The sequence below is a fragment of the Zingiber officinale genome, chromosome 5B, assembly GCF_018446385.1.
Source record: "Zingiber officinale cultivar Zhangliang chromosome 5B, Zo_v1.1, whole genome shotgun sequence".
Taxonomy (NCBI): Eukaryota; Viridiplantae; Streptophyta; class Magnoliopsida; order Zingiberales; family Zingiberaceae; genus Zingiber; species Zingiber officinale.
In genome coordinates, this window is record NC_055995.1 from 36,747,486 (window position 1) to 36,767,744 (window position 20,259).

At 35.5% G+C, this 20,259-nt stretch overlaps 1 protein-coding gene across 1 annotated transcript in view; it reads right to left on the reverse strand.

Annotated features, from left to right (window-relative positions):
* The window catches only part of LOC121984356 (tubulin-folding cofactor E-like), an 81,160-nt gene that overhangs the window by 46,402 nt on the left and 14,499 nt on the right, over positions 1-20,259 (reverse strand). The window contains exons 4-10 of the mRNA XM_042537247.1: positions 4,110-4,256; positions 3,963-4,037; positions 2,757-2,866; positions 2,495-2,631; positions 2,275-2,336; positions 1,887-1,994; positions 1,774-1,808 (exon numbers count right to left, since the gene is read on the reverse strand). Coding sequence (XP_042393181.1) covers positions 1,774-1,808; positions 1,887-1,994; positions 2,275-2,336; positions 2,495-2,631; positions 2,757-2,866; positions 3,963-4,037; positions 4,110-4,256 — 674 coding nt within the window. The remainder of the gene's footprint in view (positions 1-1,773; positions 1,809-1,886; positions 1,995-2,274; positions 2,337-2,494; positions 2,632-2,756; positions 2,867-3,962; positions 4,038-4,109; positions 4,257-20,259) is intronic.

Here is a 20,259-nt window from a genome sequence, read left to right on the forward strand (position 1 = left end):
CAAAAAATCATAAAAGCAACTAGCAAGCAAGAGTAGGATTTGAACTCATTTAATCTAGCAAAGTGACTCTAAACCACCTTTGAAACCAACTGAGTTAAAGAACAAGGGTAGCATATGTTTCAAGTGTCAACTTATAATTGTCCTAAAAAAAATCTATACATAAGGATACAACATCAAGATGCTGTTGAAAATCAAATAGGAGGAGATGAAAATTCTTTAGATTATAGAGTTTACATTGAAGATGATTTGGAAGCAGATGAAGACACTTCTTTGGCAACTATTGTTAGGGGTATTCTTGCTACTCCAAAAAGTCGAAGGTGAAGATTGGCGACGGACATCTATTTCATATGTTAATTCATTATGGGAACAAGCACATAAGCTTATCATTGATGGAGGAAGTTGTATGAATGTTATCTCAGCATCTATGGTAGAGCACCTCAAGCTTCCTACGCAGCCACATCCCCAACCACACAAGGTCGAATGAATAGATAACATATCTATTCTGCTAACACAACGCTGCCCTATTTCTCTTGCTTGTAAAAATTATGGTGACTCTATTTGGAACAACATTATTCCTATAAAAGTAACTCATATACTTCTTAGGAGACCTTGGCTATATTATCGAAATGTGCATCATTATGGCAAGGAGAAGATATACACTTTCATGTTCAACAACAAGAAAATATTATTGAAACCAATGCAAAAAAGAAAGAAATACGAGCAAGAGAAGGCAAAGAATGCTACTAATAGTGGAAATTCTCTTCAAATTCTAACCAAGAAAAATTTTCGACGGGATACCAAAGAAGGTTCTACTATATATGCCCTTATAATCTAAGAATTTAAAGACATTACCGAAGCTTTCTCATTTCCTCTAGAAATCACTATGTTATTAAATGACTTTTTTGATATGGCTCCAGAAGAATTACCTAGTGAGCTTCCATCAATACGTAAAATTCAACATGTTATTGATTTTGTGTCACGTTCACAACTACCCAATCTACCTACCTATCAAATGAATCTAGTCATGCGGAATTGAAGAGGCAAGTGGATGAATTGTTGTCCAAGGATTTCATTCAGGAAAGTCAAAACTCATGTGTTGTCCCTACATTGTTAACACTAAAAAAGATGGTAGTTGCACGTGTATTGACAATCGTGTGATCAATATAATCACTATCAAATATTGATTCTCAATTCCCCGTCTTGATGGTATGCTGGATATATTAGCTGGTTCTTGCATCTTTTCAAAAATTGATTTGAAAAGTGGATATCAACAAATCGCATAAGGCTCAGAGATGAATGGAAGACGGCTTTCAAACTAAAGATAGTGGTTGAGCCTAGGAGAAATAATTGAAACCATTAATTTTGATATTGGTTCCCATACCACAATTGGAATTGAGGTTAGTGATTGATGAGGACTATCAAGGAAGGCATGGAGCTCACGCAATTATGGATTAGTAAGGGAGAGGTTTCGTTTAAAAGCTAGGGAGGGCAGTTCAAGGGGGATGGGATAGCTTGGCATTAGTATCGAATCAAAATGAGGCATCTCATTATCATTGTGAAATAGGATTAATTTGTGTATTTATAGTCTTTAAAGATATAACTTATTCTATCTAAAATTTAAGCATATGACTAGATATGTCATGAATCACTGTCTAATTTTTCTAGTAACCATACTCAACAATCTTTCAGCAGAACATCATAGGTAAACCATCTAACCATAATACCAGTAAAGATAAAGTGTCTAACCATTATTCAATTGATAAATCAACTCACCGAATTTCTGATTCTTTCCGCTCACGTTGACTTACCTATTAAACAAAGTATATAAATTTATTCTAAAAACCCCAAAATAGATAGGCAAATTGACTAATAGAGAAGATTCATACCTCACTCCCATTGAGGAACTTAACTTTTGCAAGTCGCGCAACCAACACAAATCTTGGAACACCTCCTTTGGAAGGATCAACAATAGGATTGTCTGAAAGCCTTATGTCCTTCAATTAATGCCAAAACATGAAGTTACGAAAAAATATGCAGATGGTGATCCCAAATACAAATTTCTCTAAAATGTAAGTCAACTCAGATTCAGCTGATGCATGTGTGAAAGAATAATGAATGGCACATGCTGTGGTCCTTGCAAATAATATAGCAATATCAAGCATTTGACGTGAGCTATTGTTATTTAGGCAATGGATGAGTGGAGGAGAGAAATTATCAAAGAGAATTATCAGAGAATGGTGTGCATGCACAATTATCCAAGATAAATGAGCTCACCATCAATCTAGGGAACAGGTTCAAGGAATCGATTGATGCCGCGTTATCAATCTCATTGGATCCTAAACATCTTTTTAGTTGTCAGTCACATTAGAGAAAATCAACTAATGTATCAAAGAATGTATCAATCTCTAATAATTATGTTCAACGTCCAAAAGGATATTACAAAAAAGTTAAAACCAGAGTCCACCAATGAAATCAAAGAGGCATCGCAAGTTACCTAGAAGTAGGCACTGCAGACATTCAAATGGTCTAATATTTGTAGCCTTTGTAGAAAAATCACTTCCTGTCATTCGTTGATCAAGAGGGTAGTATATTTGCCTCAGTTTATTCCTGTTCAAATGCAGCTGTTCCAAACTGCAACCATAACTTAAATATCTTGGACTAGGAAACATGAGTGCTAGAGAAAAATACAAGCTTACGTTCTCAAACTTCTTGAAATAGCAATAATGGACATGTTAGATGGCAGCATGCATTCTTACCTCCTTAAATAAGAAAGCTTCAATATTTCATCCCATGATTCAATATGATTCTCTTCCAAATTTAAAACTCTCAACGAATCAAATCCTTGACCACGAGCATTGGAAGCACACTGTTTGATGAAATAACATAGCATCATATTTCTTTGTTCTTAGGTTTTTTTCGTTTTGTTTTGTTTTTAAAATCACTTATAGAAGATACAGAATTCGGCATTGAGAGCAAAAAAGGAACTAATCATTGGCCATGCTAAATATTGAAAAACCACTCCCTAAATGTTCATTTAGGTCCATAACTAAATACTGATGGAAATAAATTTATTGTTACCAAAATTTAATAAATAAATGAATCACCAAGAGTGACTACATTACATGGGATAAGCACCACTTACACCAGTGAAGAAAAGGTACCATCGATAGCCAACAGAGAAGCCCTTTCAACATGCTCTTTACAAGTAGCATAAATGGCAAATCAAGATAAAAATAAGCATATAAGGCCAGTTCTTTTCATTCATTAATCATAGTTTAAAATCTCGTGTCGTACCAAGCGGCAAGGGTGGAATTTATTGTTCCATTTGCTGACCAGCATGGCACCAAAACCGGCACGCCCCCTCGAGGCCCCGCGCAAGGCTACGCAGTCATGCCAAGGCCCCACGTGAGGCCCCGTGGCTACACAACGAGACCACTGAGTTATTTTTTAAAATTTTTATTTTGTTAACTATTATTTTTTTATTTTGTTAATAGTTATTTTTTCCTTCTTAATTAATTTTTCTTCCTCCCCATATTTTTATTTTTATTTTTTTTATCCTTAAACACATGGAAAAATTTTCTTTTTAATTTTTTTATTCCTTTCCTCCTTAAATACATTAAATACATGGGGAGAAAATTTATTTTTAATCTGATTAAAATAAATTAATCCAATATTATGTTTAGACTTTAATTAATTCTAAATTGATTTTTACTCAATGCTAATTTTTAAAACATTAGTATAACCAAATAGTAAATATTTATTGTAATCAAATACAATAATAATATTTTTTAATTAATATATTTTATATTTAAAAAATACCGAAATCGTATCAGCACAATACGATATTAAACCATATCGTTTCAATCGTAAACCAAAACTCCGATACGGCTCAAAATTTTAAACCATGTTCCTAACGTAAGTTCAAGATTATAGATTTGAAGAAATCAGAATGTAACTCTTACCACTATTATCTGTATATTATTTTTCATCAAATGTAATTCTTGGATAGCAGAAAGTGATTCTTTGAGTTCTTCAACCTGATTGCAGTAAACTAATAGTCAGCTGTTTTGATAGAAAAAAAAAATTACATCTACATCTTTAAGTGTCACCTGATTCCATGTGATGCCACAATTACTAAGAACCAGTACACGGATGCCCCCAAGAGAAGGAATATAAGGAATTTTACAATCCATGAGATTATTTGTTAAGTTGAGAATTTCAAGAGCTGGTAGTGCTTTGCAGAGGGTATCAATATCCTAGGACAACAAAAGACGGAATTAAATTAACTGAAATGATAGTTATCGACAAGAAGCCAACAGCCAAAAGATTAATATATCAAAAAAGTTTCATGTACCAAAGAGAGAAATATACTCCAAACAAAAAATCAGAAAATTTAATTGATTCAAGTACTCAACTCATATTAATCCACATTGCTTGTTTTACATTTATTATAGTAACTGGGACAGAAATGTGTTGCATAAAATTTGGCTAAGAAGATTTTAGCCACAGGGCGTCTCTAGCTTTTCTCCATGTTATTTGAGATAAAAAGAATTAATTATCTTTATTGAAGAGTGAGACATATTTATATACAAACTAGAAATCTATTTTAGGAAATTATAATTAGGCAAATTGATGATTAGTTAATTAACAGATATATTAATTAATATATATAGATAATATAGTAACTAATATATATATATAGATAATACTCCAAAAATACTGAAATGCAAAATCCAACACCACAGAACAAGAAAGGATCCTGGATATAGCAGCGGTAGGCAACACTCTCTCACACCTTGCCTTCATTATGGCCAATACATCAGAGTTGTGCTGGATGAATTCTGTGTCCTTTCAGTACACATGGTATCGACCAGACACAAGTTCTCAGACAACACGCACTGCACCAGAAGGAATAAATTTGATTCCTTCTATGGTGGAGAACAAGAGGATTAGAGCTATGAATTAGGGTTCATGGAGTACCAATTACAGTCAATGGTGATTAGCGACACCATGGATGCATCATGCATCAAAAGAAACTGTGAATCAACTGGTACGCAAACATTTATTTCTGACTATTCATCCTCCTCTAGTTGGCCGCACTAGGACCAACCGTATATGTTATACTTACATAAGTATATGTTATATTTACAACAGGGTATATGTTGTATTTACAACAATTCTAGACTATATTTACAACAGTAGTTATATGTTATAGTTATAACAGTTATATGTAACATTTATAATATATATCATATCAGTATTTATATCTGTTACATTAACAGTATATTATTTTTAATGTATATCATATCAGGATTTACATATGTTATATTAACAGTATTAAATGACATCATGTATTATAAAACAATGTTATTCAATATTTACATTTCATATTATATAAATTGTTATATAATTAATAATGTGTAACAGATATAAATTATCAATTATAACAGTTATATAACATTAATAATAATAATTGCTATTAATAGATATAACAAAAAAATCTATAATAATTTATCAGTAATATAATAATGATATGTAATAAATTTTTAATTATATAACAACTATAAATTATCTTATACACCGCCCACCACGAACCGATCCCAATCTAACATAAAGGAAGAGGGTTACATTAGGTTGTCAGCCAATATTAAACTATGACAAATGTTTAATGAATGGATCCAAAATTATTGTGCTAATGCTAGGTTGTTCCCCGGAAGGAACGTGTTGTAGGGATGTCTCGGCAAGGACCGCTACAACTCCAGGTCTCGGGTGTAGTGTAAAATAGGTAAGAGTTCGCATTGCAGGGTGTATTGGCAAGGACCGCTACATCTCCATGAGAACTTGGGTGTACTATTAAATAAGCAAGAGTTCTCACACTATAAGTTGGATAAGAACAAAAATTATAGGAAAACTAATAGTCTAAGATTTGGAACATGGAACATAGGAACCCGTAAAGCAATGGAGGTAATAGATACAATGATTAGGAGACGAATTAGTGTTTTATGTGTAAAAGAGACACTGGGCGAGAAGAAAAAGATGATAAAGAACTCAGATTTTAAATTATAGTACATAGGAAAGAGTAAAACAAGAAATGTAGTGTATATTTTTTTTAGATAGTTCATTCAAAAATAAAGTTACATGAGTAGTTAAAAAGGGAGAAGAATTATAGCACTCAAGATAGTAGTAACGACAGAAACTATGAACGTAATTAGCATATATGCATCTCAAGTAGGATTAGATGAAGATATCAAATCAAGATTATGAGACAACCTAGATGAAGTATTACAAACATTTCATCAAATAAAATAATTTTAATAGGAGACGATCTAAATGACCATGTTGGAGTGAAAAACGAGGAATATGAGAAAATGCATATAATTATAGGTTTAGAATAAGAAATAAAGAAAGGAAAACTATATTGAATTTTGCGATAGCATATGACCTTATATTGCTAATATTTAAAAAGAAGAGAGAGAGAACACTTGATAAGTTAAAGGTAAAAATAATAAATCGCAAATTGACTTTCTTATGGTTAAGAAAAGAGATAGAAAGATTTATAAAGATGGCAAGATCATCCCTAGAGAAAGCTAAACTACTCAACATAGGTTAATATCGTTGGATATACTCCTCAATTATAGTATTAATAAAAGAAAAACATACATGATTCCTAGAATTAAGCGGTGGAAGTTAAAGGATGGGACATAAAATATATTTAAGGAGAAGGTAGAAGTACAAACAACAAGTGAAATATACTGTAACTGTAATACACATGTGATAAGATAATATCAAAGTCAAAAAATAGTAGCTAAGAATATATTCGGTGAGTTAAAGGGGCATGCACCACTAAGTAAGGAATTTTAGTAGTAGAATGAGAAAGCATAGAAGAAAATAAAGGAAAAATGAACCATCTATAAGGAATTATATATTTGTAAGACCGAGGAAAATTCAAAAAAATATACAATAACCCATAGAAAGGCTAAGAAAGAGTGAATGAAATAAAGAATGAAACTTTCGTATAACTATATTGAAAATTGAATACAAAAGAAGAGGAAAAAATATTTATAGAATAGTTAAAATGAGAGTGAGGAAGACAAGATGTATTAAAAATGAATGCAATAGGATACTAGTAAATGATAGAAAAATAAAAGAGCGAAAAGATATTTTCTTCAACTTTTTAATAAAAATTTAAGTGACTTAAGCAGGTCAAATGAATGTAGAAATTTAAATTTTTATCGTAAAATTCAAACTTCAAAAGTAAAACAAGTTTTAAATGAGATGCAAAATGGAAAAGTCATTGATGAACCAGATAATATTCCGAGGTATGGAAGTGCAAGCTATTGAATGACTTACCAAATTATTTAACATGATATTGAAAATAAAAAAAATGTCTAATTAATAGAGGATAAGTATTCTAATTTCCTTATATAAGAACAAGGGAAACGTACAAAATTGTGTAAACTACAGAGATATTAAACGAATGAATCATACTATGAAACTTCGGGAAAAAGTAATAGAAAAAAGATTAAGGAGACCACAGTGATCGAAAATCAATTTAGGTTCATCGACAATAGAAATTATATATATTTTAAGACAAGATCTACACATGATATTCATTGACTTAAAAAAAACTTATGATAAGTCCCAAAAAAAATTATGTGGAGAATTTTAAAAAAGAGAAATATTAGTGTAACTTATATTGAACTAATTAAGGATATGTATGAGAATGTAACGATCAAAGTGAAGACTTCAAGCGGATTAACTAAAGCATTTTCAATAAAAATATGGTTGCATCAAGAATCAGCTTCCCTATCTTTTTACGCTAATCATAGATGAACTTCCCTATCTTTTTAAGCTAATCATAGATGAACTCACAACACATTTAAAACACAGTACTGTGGTATATGTTATTTACAGATGATATTATTTTGGTAGATGAGATATGTGAAGTAGTAAATGCTAAACTAGAATTTTGACGGAAAACACTAGAAGTGAAAAGTTTTAGACTTAATAGAGTAAAGACAAAATATATGAAATTTAACACTAAAAAAATCAACGATTAGAGGCGATTTTAGCGACGGTTTATTTCACTCTGTCGCTAATAGCGACATATAACTTATTCGACGTCGGTATTAGTGACAGAGTATTTAATCCGTCGCTAATTATACAATAAAATTTAAAAAAATCATATGATCATTGATAGCAAAATATTAAATTCCAGCATTAATAGCAATGGATTAAAAGTTAGTTGTCACTTATAGCAACAGAGTAAATATTATCGCTAAAATCGAGAAAAAATAAGATTTTCCGCCCGTATATCGAATTCACACGATCGATCTCCTCTCTCTCACCCTCCGGTGATTCTGACAACCGTCCACGGCATCTCCATCCTATCCTCTCCGGCGTTCCTTTACGTGTCCTCGATGGCGGCATCCAACAGCTTAGTTACCCACTCCGGCCTCAACACTCTCTCCATCGTTTCTGAGTCATTGGTGCTCTCCGGCATCCGCGAGTCTGTGTGCCAGAGCTCCTTCTCTCCGGACTCCAACTCCTCACTGTCATCATTATGCCCTAGATCTCCACTATTCGCAAGCACTCCTTCGAGAAAAAATCTATCTACTCTTCTCCATCGCAAGGTAAAGCTTTGGTGCTCTCAGGTCGTGTATGCTTATGAGGCTGAATTCGACCTCACGTTATGCTCACGAGACTGGATTTGTTTTCGAGGGCAAGCCCGCTGTATTATTTTGCTGATATTATGTGTATGCTCCATGTATGTTTGAATTTTTAGAACAATATTGATGCGCTAAGTTCTCATATATATGTTATTTTGATTGTCCAATTATAGTTTTCCATTGTCATGCATACTAATTATGATATTTGATAATTAGATTAAGTTAGAGATACAATGATTCCTATTCGATTGCAATTAATTTTATGAGACCTAAAAAGAAGCTCGTTCTTCTAATCCAATCATAAGAGAACCTCTTACAAGATACTAAGAGGGCGTTTGGTTCTTTCCTAAGAATAGGAATCGGAATGGGAATCATTGTATTGTGGAATGGGAATGGGTATAAGCATGGATATCACTCTTAAAAACAATGTTTGGTTAGTTGCATATTTTCTATCAAAATTTCCTTTTCTACCCTTAAAGGAAAATAAGAGAAAAAATTAGATGTGAAAGAAAGATGAATGTGAGAGAAAAATATGATGAAAGAGAATGATGAGAGAGAAAGTATGATAAGAGAGAAAGTGTGATGAGAAAGAATGAAGAGAGAGAAAGTGTGATGAGAGAAAATAAGAAAAGATAGTGTGATAGGAGAGAGCATAATGAGAGAAGATGAGAGAAAATATGATGCGAGAGAAAGTATAATAGGAGAGGATAAAGAGAGAGAAAATGTAATGAGAAAAAATGAGGAGAGAGTGTGTGCTGAGAGAGATTGAGGAGAGAGAAAGTATGGTGAGAGAGAAAGTGTGATGAGAAAAAAAAACAGTGAGTGTGATGGGAGAGATTGAGAAAAAAAATAGAAGGGAGTGTGACAAGAGAGATTGAGGAAAGCGAAAGTGGGATGAGAAAAAAAAAAAAAAAAAGAGTGTAATGGGAGAGATTGAGGAGAGAGAAAGTATGATGAGAAAAAAAGAAGGAAGAGAGTGCGATGGAAGAGATTGAGGAGAGAGAAAGTATGATGAGAGAGAAAGTGTAATGAGAAAAAAAAAAAGAGGAAAGAGAGTGTGATAGGAGAGATTAAGGAGAGAGTGTGTGATAAAATGATGAGAGAGAAAATATGATGAGAAAGAACAAGGAGAGAGAAATGATATGAAAGAAAAAATAAATAAATATATTTTGATATTTGATATTAAGGGAGAAAATTTTAGTTTTAGGTCAAGGGTATTTTTGAAATAAGAGAATATTTTGATTGATGAAAATAGGGTAATGGTTCATTGAAGGAGAGGTACATGAGAATGAGTTATTACCAAATTTCAAGGATTCATTCCCTTATTTGTATTCTTATTCCTATAATCCAAACATTAACAATGACAATCAATAATTCTTATTCTCATTCCCCACTCTTATTCCCCTAAACCAAACGCCCCCTAAGGTTTCCGATATTTACCTTAGAAAAGCATGCTTAGTTTCATGGGACCTAAATGATTTAAATATAATCATGCTTAATTTGACATGATTAACAATGTTGGAAATTTTATTCTCATTAGGATACAATGTATATGAACAAGACTTGGATGTACAATAGGTTAGGCAATGGTTTTATCAATCAAGAATTTTTTACTAAGGTTGAAGAATTTGTAAACTTCATTGAGTCTCATCTAGAATGCTTAAATAGTACCAAGTTAAATTGTCCATGTAACCAGCGCAAATGTAGAAATATAGTTTTCCGTGATAAGAATACAATGAAAACACATATATATATGTAGGTATAGGTTTATTTCAAATTATTATAATTGATACTGTCATGAAGAGTCGTATATATTTGACCAAATTAGACCTTGTGTTGCTTCGTCATCCTGTCCGATTGCTCCATAGGAATCATGAAGGCATATGAATACAATGCAATCAATAGTTTACAACACAATAAATGCATATGATCAATCAAATATAGAGAAAATACCTACGCCCGAAGTTCAGAAAATATATCATATGTTAAAAGCTAGTGAAAAAAAATTATGGGAAAGCATTCCTTCCAGTCATTCTCAACTAGCAGTTGATTATTGAACATGAAGGCAGAACAACATTTCTTTAAACGATATTACGATGGCATGTATCATTTGATGTCAGAGTTGCTCCCCACTAATAACTACATGACTAATAGCTTTTATAATATAAAGAAATTGATTAGAGATTAGGGTGTACTGGTAGAGAAGATTTATTGTTGTATCAATAACTGCATGATCTTTTGGAATGAAGATAGCGAACTTATGGAATGCAGAATATGTAATCACCCTCGTTAACAGAGTAGTCACATGCCTTAGAAGAATAAAAATATTCTCTTGAAAGTCATATATTACTTCCCGTTAACTGCTAGGCTTCAACACTTATATGCATCTGTCGCAATAGCAAGCTACATGAAGTGGTATCAAAATCATGTACACGAAGGAGATATAATGTGTCATCCTTGTGACTCCCTGCATAAAAACATCTTGATACAACATTTTCCTCCTTTGTAATGAAACCATATAATGTAAAACTTGGACTTTCCGCATATGGATTTCAGTCATTTGGAAGCTATGACGAGCAATATTCATCCTGGCCAGTTTTATTAACACCATATAACTTACCTCGTGAAAGATTTTCATATTTCTTACTGCGCTTATCTCAAGTCTTCAGAATCCAAAAGGACAAATAGATATTTTTTTACAACTTTTGATTGCAGAGCTAAATCATTTATGAAATATAGGGTCGAAGACTTATGACATTCTAAGTAAATCAAATTTTACAATGTATGTTGCTTTGTTATAAACGATTAGTGATTTTTGAGCATACTCAATATTGTCAAGATGGAACATGGCTGGTAAGTTAGTATACCACATTGCATAAAAGAGTCTGATGTATTTTATTGCCTTGCAGTGGAAAGATATCCTGGCTTGATAATCATCATAAATTTTTACCAAATGATCACTCATTCAAGCAACAACAACAACCAAGCATTATCCCACTAGGTGGGGTCGGCTATATAGATCCTTTTACGTATTGAGCTCCATCTCCTACTGTTAGAATATTGTAACATAATAACAAGGGGTATTATTGTAATTATGTTGTATATTATTCTCTATATAAGTCAATAACTTCGTAGTATCTAATACACGATTTTCTCTTAACATGGTATCAGAGTCAGGCCAAAAGAGAACCCTAATTTCCTACGTCGTCACTCTCTTGCGTTTTCTCTTCTCCACCTCTTCCCTGACAGCACCCTCTTCGTATTCGCCATCGATCGCGCGATCATCCTCGACGTGACCAGCAAGTGCGCGATCCGCAGGCTAACTCCCATCCCTAACGGCCAACAAAGCTATCCCGCCTCGGGCTCCTCTGTTCTTCACGACATCTCCGACGGGTCTGGGGAAGGTGATGACCTCATCTTAGGGTTCTTCTAACTAAGGCGACAATGTCTCCTCAATGTTCCCTTCCGGCGAAGTAGTTCTGCTCTGGCACGGTGGATTTCCCTCATCTCTCGATCCTTGTTGAAGAGTGCCGACTTTAATCTAGGGTTTCGTTGTCGCAATAGTTCTGCTCTCTGAAGGCTTCCCGCAGACGTAGTTTCTAACAGAGGAATCCGGCTGTTCTTCCCTCTTCTCTGGCTATTCTTTCTTCCTCTCCGTCCCTACATCCGAAGATTTCCTTGCCGACGTGGTTGCTAACGCAAGGTGTTCAACAGAGGAGAAGGTCAACAAAGCAGTGAGCATCTTCTTCTCAATTCCAGTCGACCGTTTCATTTTCATCTCCAGCAAGCTCTTCTCTGAGTGCATCACTGAGGCTGTTGTGGACTTTCTACCGACATGGTTGTGGAAGCAGGGAGTTTTCACCAGAGAAGGGGCAGTCGGCTGCCTCTTCATCTTCTTTTTCGACGTTCTTCACAGTTCTTTTCAAACTAATCAATGGCTACATCCGACATCCCAAAGCCAGATACCTCAATCTTTACCAATCACATCACTGCACCACTCTCCTCCGAGCAGTTGGATGGTAAGAACTACTCCTCTTGGTCCTCTTACATTGAGCTTTGGCTTGTTGGAAAGGATTATGAGACACATCTCTCTTAAACTGAAGAGGATGTCCAAATCGCCGATTGTCCTCTATGGTGAATGGTTGACGCCCAGTTGTGTTGCATTATCCGAGCCACCATCCATCCATCTCTTAGGAATGTCTTCCGTACTCACAAAACCTATAAAGATGTTTGGACACACGCTCAACAACTCTTTACAAAGACCTCTCGGCGACTCTATCAAGTTTGTGAAGATCTTATGACCATCCTCAGTGCCCATCAAATTAAGGATTCAATGTCAACTTATCTAGGTTTCGTCTCTAGACTTCTTTGTAACTTTAATGAACTATTTCCACCTGCGGCCACTCCTGTTGCGGAGCTTGAAAATCGGAAGAAGTTTTTTATGTCTCTGGCTTTATATGGTCTGCGCTCAGATTATTCTCATGTTCGTGATCAAATCCTGGGCAGCCCCACATAAGCTACCATAAACAGTACCTGGGCGACTCTCCTCCGTGCCACTGCCAAAGTCCTGACGTTACCTCCTTCAGTTCCTAGTGACTCGTCAACTTTGATCTCTCGAAACAACAACAGACCTCTAACTCGTAAGGGCGGCAAAGGACGTCCTCGGTGTGATCACTGCCACCGACCAGGACACACGATTGATAGGTGTTGGAGTCTACATGGTCGACCTCCTCGGTCTCTTGATTGTGTTATTTCTTTTACTAAAAGGTGTGTTTCCTTACAGTACCGAAGTATGGGGAGGATGATTGGCATCGGATGTGAGACTCATGGACTTTATCGGCTGCAACAACCCTCTCTTGTTGGTTCGGCGGCGGCATCTCCACTTCTTATTCATGCTAAGTTAAAACATCCAGGTCTTGATAAGTTGAAACAATTACATCCTAATCTTTCCCACTTAGAGTCTTTGTATTGTGAGTCGTGTCAGTTAGGTAAGCATGTTCGTAGTTCTTTTTCTCCTCGCACTGTGAGTCGGGCTACGTCCCCCTTTGCTTTGGTTCATTTTGATGTTTGGAGTCCGAGTCGTGTTTCTTCTACATTGGGATCACAATATTTTGTTACTTTTATAAACGATTTTTCCCGTTGTACATGGTTGTATCTAATGAAGGAACGTTCAGAATTATTTTCTATTTTTCAATCTTTTTTTCATGAAATCAAAACTCAGTTTGGTATTTCTCTTCGAACTTTGCCAAGTGATAATGCATGCGAGTATCTTTCTACTCAGTTTCGTTCCTTCTTGGCATCTCATGGTGTACTGCATCGCACGTCTTGCCCTTATACCCCTCAATAGAATGGGGTTACAGAACGCAAGAATCGTCATCTCCTTGAGACCACTCGGACTCTTCTTCTCCATTCTTATGTTCCTTATCAGTTTTGGGGTGATGTCGTACTTACTGCGTGCTATCTCATCAATCGTATGCCTTCCTCCACTCTCCAAGGTAAAATACCTCATCATATCCTCTTTATCCTTTACCACCTCGGGTCTTTGGTTCTATATGTTTTGCTCATGATCTTGATCCTAGCATTGATAAACTCTCTCCTCGGTCTCATAAGTGCGTTTTCCTTGGGTACCCACGGTCTCAAAAAGGGTATAAGTGTTATTCCCCTACTCTTCGTCGATACTTCATCTCTGCTGATGTCATATTCTTTGATTCGGTTTCATTTTTTGGGCCTCCCGCTTACCAATCCGAAATTTCTCCCTCTCCACTTGCACTAGTGACTATCCTTGGTCCTCCGAAGGCGCCTTTATCATCCCCAGCCTCGTCTCCTCCTTTGCAGGTTTATCAGCGTCGTCCTCGTCCTGCTTTGTCACCGACCGACCCTAACACTGCTGTGGACACATCTTTGGAGCCAAGTCCTTCGTCGTTTCCTCCGGGATCCCATCTCCTGACTCTGATATTCCTATTATACATCGAAAGGGTATGCGTTCCACTCGTAATTCTTCTCCTCACTATGTTTCTTTGAGTTATCAGCGTCTTTCTCCTTCCTATTATTCTTGTCTTTCTTCCTTATCGTCTGTTTCTTTTCCTAAGACTGCAGGTGATGTCTTTGCCCATCCAGGATGGAAACAGGCTATGCTCGATGAAATTTATATTTTACAGAGTAGTGGGACTTGGGATCTCATTCCTCTACCACCTGGAAAGTCAGTTGTTGATTGTCAATGGGTGTATACGGTTGGTCTAGACGGTATAGTTGACAAACTTAAGGCGTGTCTCGTTGCTAAAGGCTATACTCAGATCTTCGGATTGGATTATAGAAATACTTTTTCTCATGTTGCCAAGATGTCTTCTGTACGCCTATTCCTATCAATTCGTCATTGGCCTCTTTATCAGTTGGACATCAAAAATGCATTCTTACATGGTGATCTGCTCAAGGAAGTCTATATGGAGTAACCTCCGTGTTTTGTTGCTCAGGGGGAGTCTTCTGGTCATGTATGTCGCATGCGGAAATCTTTATATAGCTTCAAGCAATCACCCAGAGAATGGTTCGGTACATTTAGTACTGTAATTTAACAGTTTGGCATGACTCGGAGCGAGGCTAACCATTCTGTCTTTTATCGCCACTCATCTACTAGTTGGATCTACGTAGTGATTTATGTTGATGATATTGTCATCACATGTAGTGATCATCTTGGAATTTTACAGGTGAAATAACATCTTTTTAAATATTTCCAGACAAAGGACCTCAGCAAACACAAATATTTCTTGGGGATAGAAGTAGCACAGTGTAAACAAGGAATCGTCATATCCCAAAGGAAGTATGCAATGGATATTTTAGAAGAAACAGGAATGTTAAACTCAAAGACAGTCGACAGCCCTATGGATCAGCCGCTTCCAGATCATGAACGGTACAGGCGATTAGTAGGGAAACTAGGCTACCTTACTGTTACTCGTCCGAATATCTCATTTGCGGTAAGTGTAGTAAATCAGTTTCTCAACTCTCCATGCAAAGAATATTGGGATGATGTGACTCGCATTATTCGATATATCAGAGACGCACCAAGAAAGGGTCTTTTGTATGCAGACAAAGGACATACTCGAGTCATAGGGTACTTTGATGCAGATTGGGCAGGATCTCCCACTAATAGAAGATCCATTTCTGGATTTTGTATATTTGTCGTAGGTAACCTTGTTTCTTGGAAAAGCAAAAAGCAGAATGTTGTAGCAAGATCCAGTGCAGAGGCAGAGTATCGGGCTATGGCCATAACTAGTCAAGAGCTTATATGGCTAAAACGGTTGCTTCAAGTTTGGGGAGGTTACACAAATGTCACTTATATGTGACAACCAAGCTACCATGCATATTGTCTCGGATCCAGTTTTTCATGAGAGGGCAAAGCATATTGAAGTTGACTATCACTTTATTAGAGAGAAAAGTATATCAGGAGAAATATCTACTAGTTTTGTCAACTCACATGATCAACTAGCAGATATATTCACTAAGTCACTGAGAGGTTCCCGAATTGACTATATATGTAACAAGCTAGGTACATATGATCTATATTCTCCAGCTTGAGGGGGAGTATTAGAATATTGTAAACATAATAACTAGGGGTATTATTGTAATTATGTTGTATATCCTTCTCTATATAAACCATGGTGTCTAATACACAATTTTCTCTTAATACCTATTATATCATTATCTATACTTAAATAAATTTTATTTTATTTTATTGTTGCTAACCAAGTTTTTTTTATCTTCCTCTTCCTCGTTTAATATGCATGTTTGTCATAGTTTCACATCGCCGAGCTGAAGCATTTATTAATCGCATAAGTACATGTCAGTACCATCTTAAACGTGTCTCTCGGAATTTTTTCTCAATAGATGCAACTCCGTCTCTAATGTGTTTACGAAATCTAAATTCCATTCAGGATATTAGCGACGGTAATAATTTACAGTCGCTAACTAGCTTACAGAAAATCGCGATGAATATATATAAAACCATCGTTATTTTTAGCGACGGCATTGTATATTCCATCGTAAAAAATGTCAATGACAGAAATCTAAACAACGGAATATATTCCATCACTGATTCATCTCTAATTGCATATAGTGAAGAATTAACCATGGAAAATGTCCGTCGTTAAACGCTATAATTTTTATAGTGTAAGTTTAGCAATATTAGACATAATAAAATAATTGTTAAGATATAGAACGGAGAGTTTTAAGTATTTAGGATCATTTTTGCAAAATGATAGAGGGATTGAGAGAGATATCTTACATTGAATACAAGCATTGAAATGGAGGGGGCCTGGTGTTTTATGTGATTATAAAGTACCTCTAAAACTTAAAGGGAAGTTCTATAAAATGACGATTAGATCTGTAGGCTATGACTCGAGCACATGAGCAGAAGATGAGAGTTGCAGAGAAGAGGATGTTAAGGTAGATAGAATAAGAAATGAGAGCATTAGAAAATAAGTCGGAGTTGTATATATATTAAGGAAAAACTCTGAGAAACACATTTAAGATGATACAGATATATACTTAGACAAACAATAAATGTTATGCTAGGCAATGTAAAACTATGACAAACACGTACATCAAATAAGGAAGAGGAAGGTCAAAAAAGACTTGGTTAGCAACAATAAAATAAGATAAAATTTATTTAAATTTAAATGATATAGTAGGAGATAGAGTTCAATGGCGTAAAAGGATTCATATAGTTTACCCCACCTAGTGGGATAAAGCTTGGTTATTGTTGTATAAATTATCTTATACAATAAAAGTCAATAATTAACTCATAGTGAGCAATTATATAATATGATGATGATCAATTATATAATAATTATTATAATAGCAACAACCGCTATTTTAAATAATAGGCAAATTACTAGTTACATAACTTTAATTATTATATAATTATCAATTAATAAAATGATGTCGATTCGTTGGATGTTTTTAATTATTTTTAGTAAATTATTATTTTTGAATATTTTTTGAATTTTTTTGGTGTTTAAGGTATTTTTGGTAATTTTCATTTTTTATAAATTAGGGTTTTGAATCTATATAAGCATCTTGTTAGTTGATGTTAGGATAAAGTTTTATGGATTAATAATATTTTTCAACAGTGCCGTCTAAAAATTTCCCTATTTCCCGGTATTCTTCTAAATCAACATCTTTTAGAAGATTATTTTAGACGTTCGCCCAAAGAATAATCGATTTCTCACCCGACGTCAGTTGGTATCAAGGCTCTTTGTATCTCATGAATGTTCGTCGTGGCAAATTCTGGCTGAGAAAGCCTCTCACCTGTAAGTTAGAGCCCTAGAGCCAATCATTTGATGATTATATTTTGGACTTGTTGTATCATATTCTTATATATAAATAAAGGCATTTGTTTTGGTTATTATACTTACTTGTATTGGTGCCAAATAAACTAAGTATAATAGCGTCCTTGAGTAGAAGGTTCTCACCTATATCAATCGGTTAGTTGAACCGATAGTGAGATGATATAGGGAACACTACTCTTAATCATTCCTAGTCAAGTATTAACATTCAGGGACAATGTTAATGCAATAAGACTAGCATGTAGGTCAACTCGATGACTTGATCTCACAAGTCATGGATATAGAGATATCAAGTTGACACATGGGTATGCATTGGAGAATGTATACTGAATGACCCGCCATGAGAAAGTATCATGGATCGTTATATGAGTGTCATATACTTTCTCATGTGGCTATTAGTATGACTACTAGTCCTTAGACCTGAAGTCACCATGGATCCCTACATAAAGAGTTATGTACTTTGGTTTCGTCAAACGTCACCCGTAACTGGTGGACTATAAAGGCGATCACTGGGTATGTAACTAATTATGCAGAGGGATGTGAGTGATGTAGTTGGGATCTATCCCTCCATATGGATGGAGTGACATCGATATTCTCGATAGAGTGAGACCACGAAGTGTCATGCCCAAATGAGTCAATATGAGATATTGAGCTCATTTGATTTAGTGAGTCTACTTGGAGTTCAAGATTTAGATTGATCAGAGGATGACACGGTCTATGCCTCACATTGATCAATCTAGATGTCTAGGATAAAAGGATACTTGTCATATATTGTGAGGAGTCATAATTAGTAGTCACAAGGTGATGTTGGATCTCAACATTCTTGTAATATTGGGTAGTAATGATGTGTTGCTAGATACCGCTCATTACTTATGCCCCTAAATGGGTTTAGGGGCATTGCCAACGTTACAAGAACCTATAGGGTCACACACTAAGGACAATTAGATGGAGATTAGGTTCATATGATGAATCAAGAGGATTAGATTCATTTGATGAATCAAATTGGATTAAGAGTAATCCTAATTGGGCTAATTGAGTTGGACTCAAGTTAATTCATGTGTTCAATGAGTCTAATTTAGATTATGACTTATTGAATCAATTTAATTAAATGAATTAGTTTCATTATATTAAATTGGCTTGAATTAAATGGTTAGATTAGATCAACCATGAGAGAGATTAAGTCAAGTTTGACTTAACTTGAGAGGAAGATGAAGAGTCAAGTTTGATTTGACTTTATGCCACCTCATTGGTGAGTTGGCATTGAGTGGGCCAATGATGATGCTCCACATCATCATGGTTGCTTAAGTGGGATGTCACCTCATGGGAGTTACCATCTCTTGTGACTCTTGGCATTCCATGGGAGTTACACACCGATCTTAATGTGGTCGGCCACATGAATGAAGGAATAAGTTTCATTTTGTGATTATTCTCATTCATTCCATCATCTTCTTCCTTGCTCCATTTTTCTTCTCTCCCTCTCCTCATCTTGTCGAACCTAACTAAGGTACTAGCACACTTTAGTTTGGTGATCTCCTTCTTGTGTTCGTGTGGATACTTCTAGAGGGTTGTCTACTTTGACAACCTTGAGATCCGGCACCGTTGGACGAGCGGGATTCGCGTAGGGCGCGCATCAAGGGTATATTCTTTGTTCCCTTTGTAGATCTACTGTAAATCAATGTTTAGAAACTCGTACTCGTAAGTTTTCGAAAGTTTTTACTTCGCACGGATCCGTGGCTGGGGGTTTCGGGGTTTCCGCGACGCGAAAAGCCGTTTTCGCGGCCCGAAAAACCCAACATCACCGTGATCGTAGCACCCAAGATGAGATCTTAAAAATTGTAAGTTTCTTTATTCCCCTCTTGAAAAATTGCCTAATTTCTAATTGAGAAGAGATGTTGAAGCACAAATTTGGTTTCAAGAGATTCGAGATCAACCACCTCACCACCTACAACTTCGAGAGAACACCGGCTCCGCAACGCCTCTACACCGCCCTTCCTCCCACGGGCGGAGACAATCATGAGGAAGCGGACCTCAACAACATCAAGTATAACTAGTCTGACTCTCAGGAGGCGACGGAGATGACAGCGAGATCGACCCGCTAGATGCCTTCATGGAGGGAATTTTTTATTATATGGACGATGTGGACAACAAAATTGAAATAGTCGGTGATCCAGTTTATGAGAATGAAGACATTTCCTCCTTTGAAGGACGGTTGCCTATCAAGAAATCACATTCAAATCCTTGTTCAAAAAATG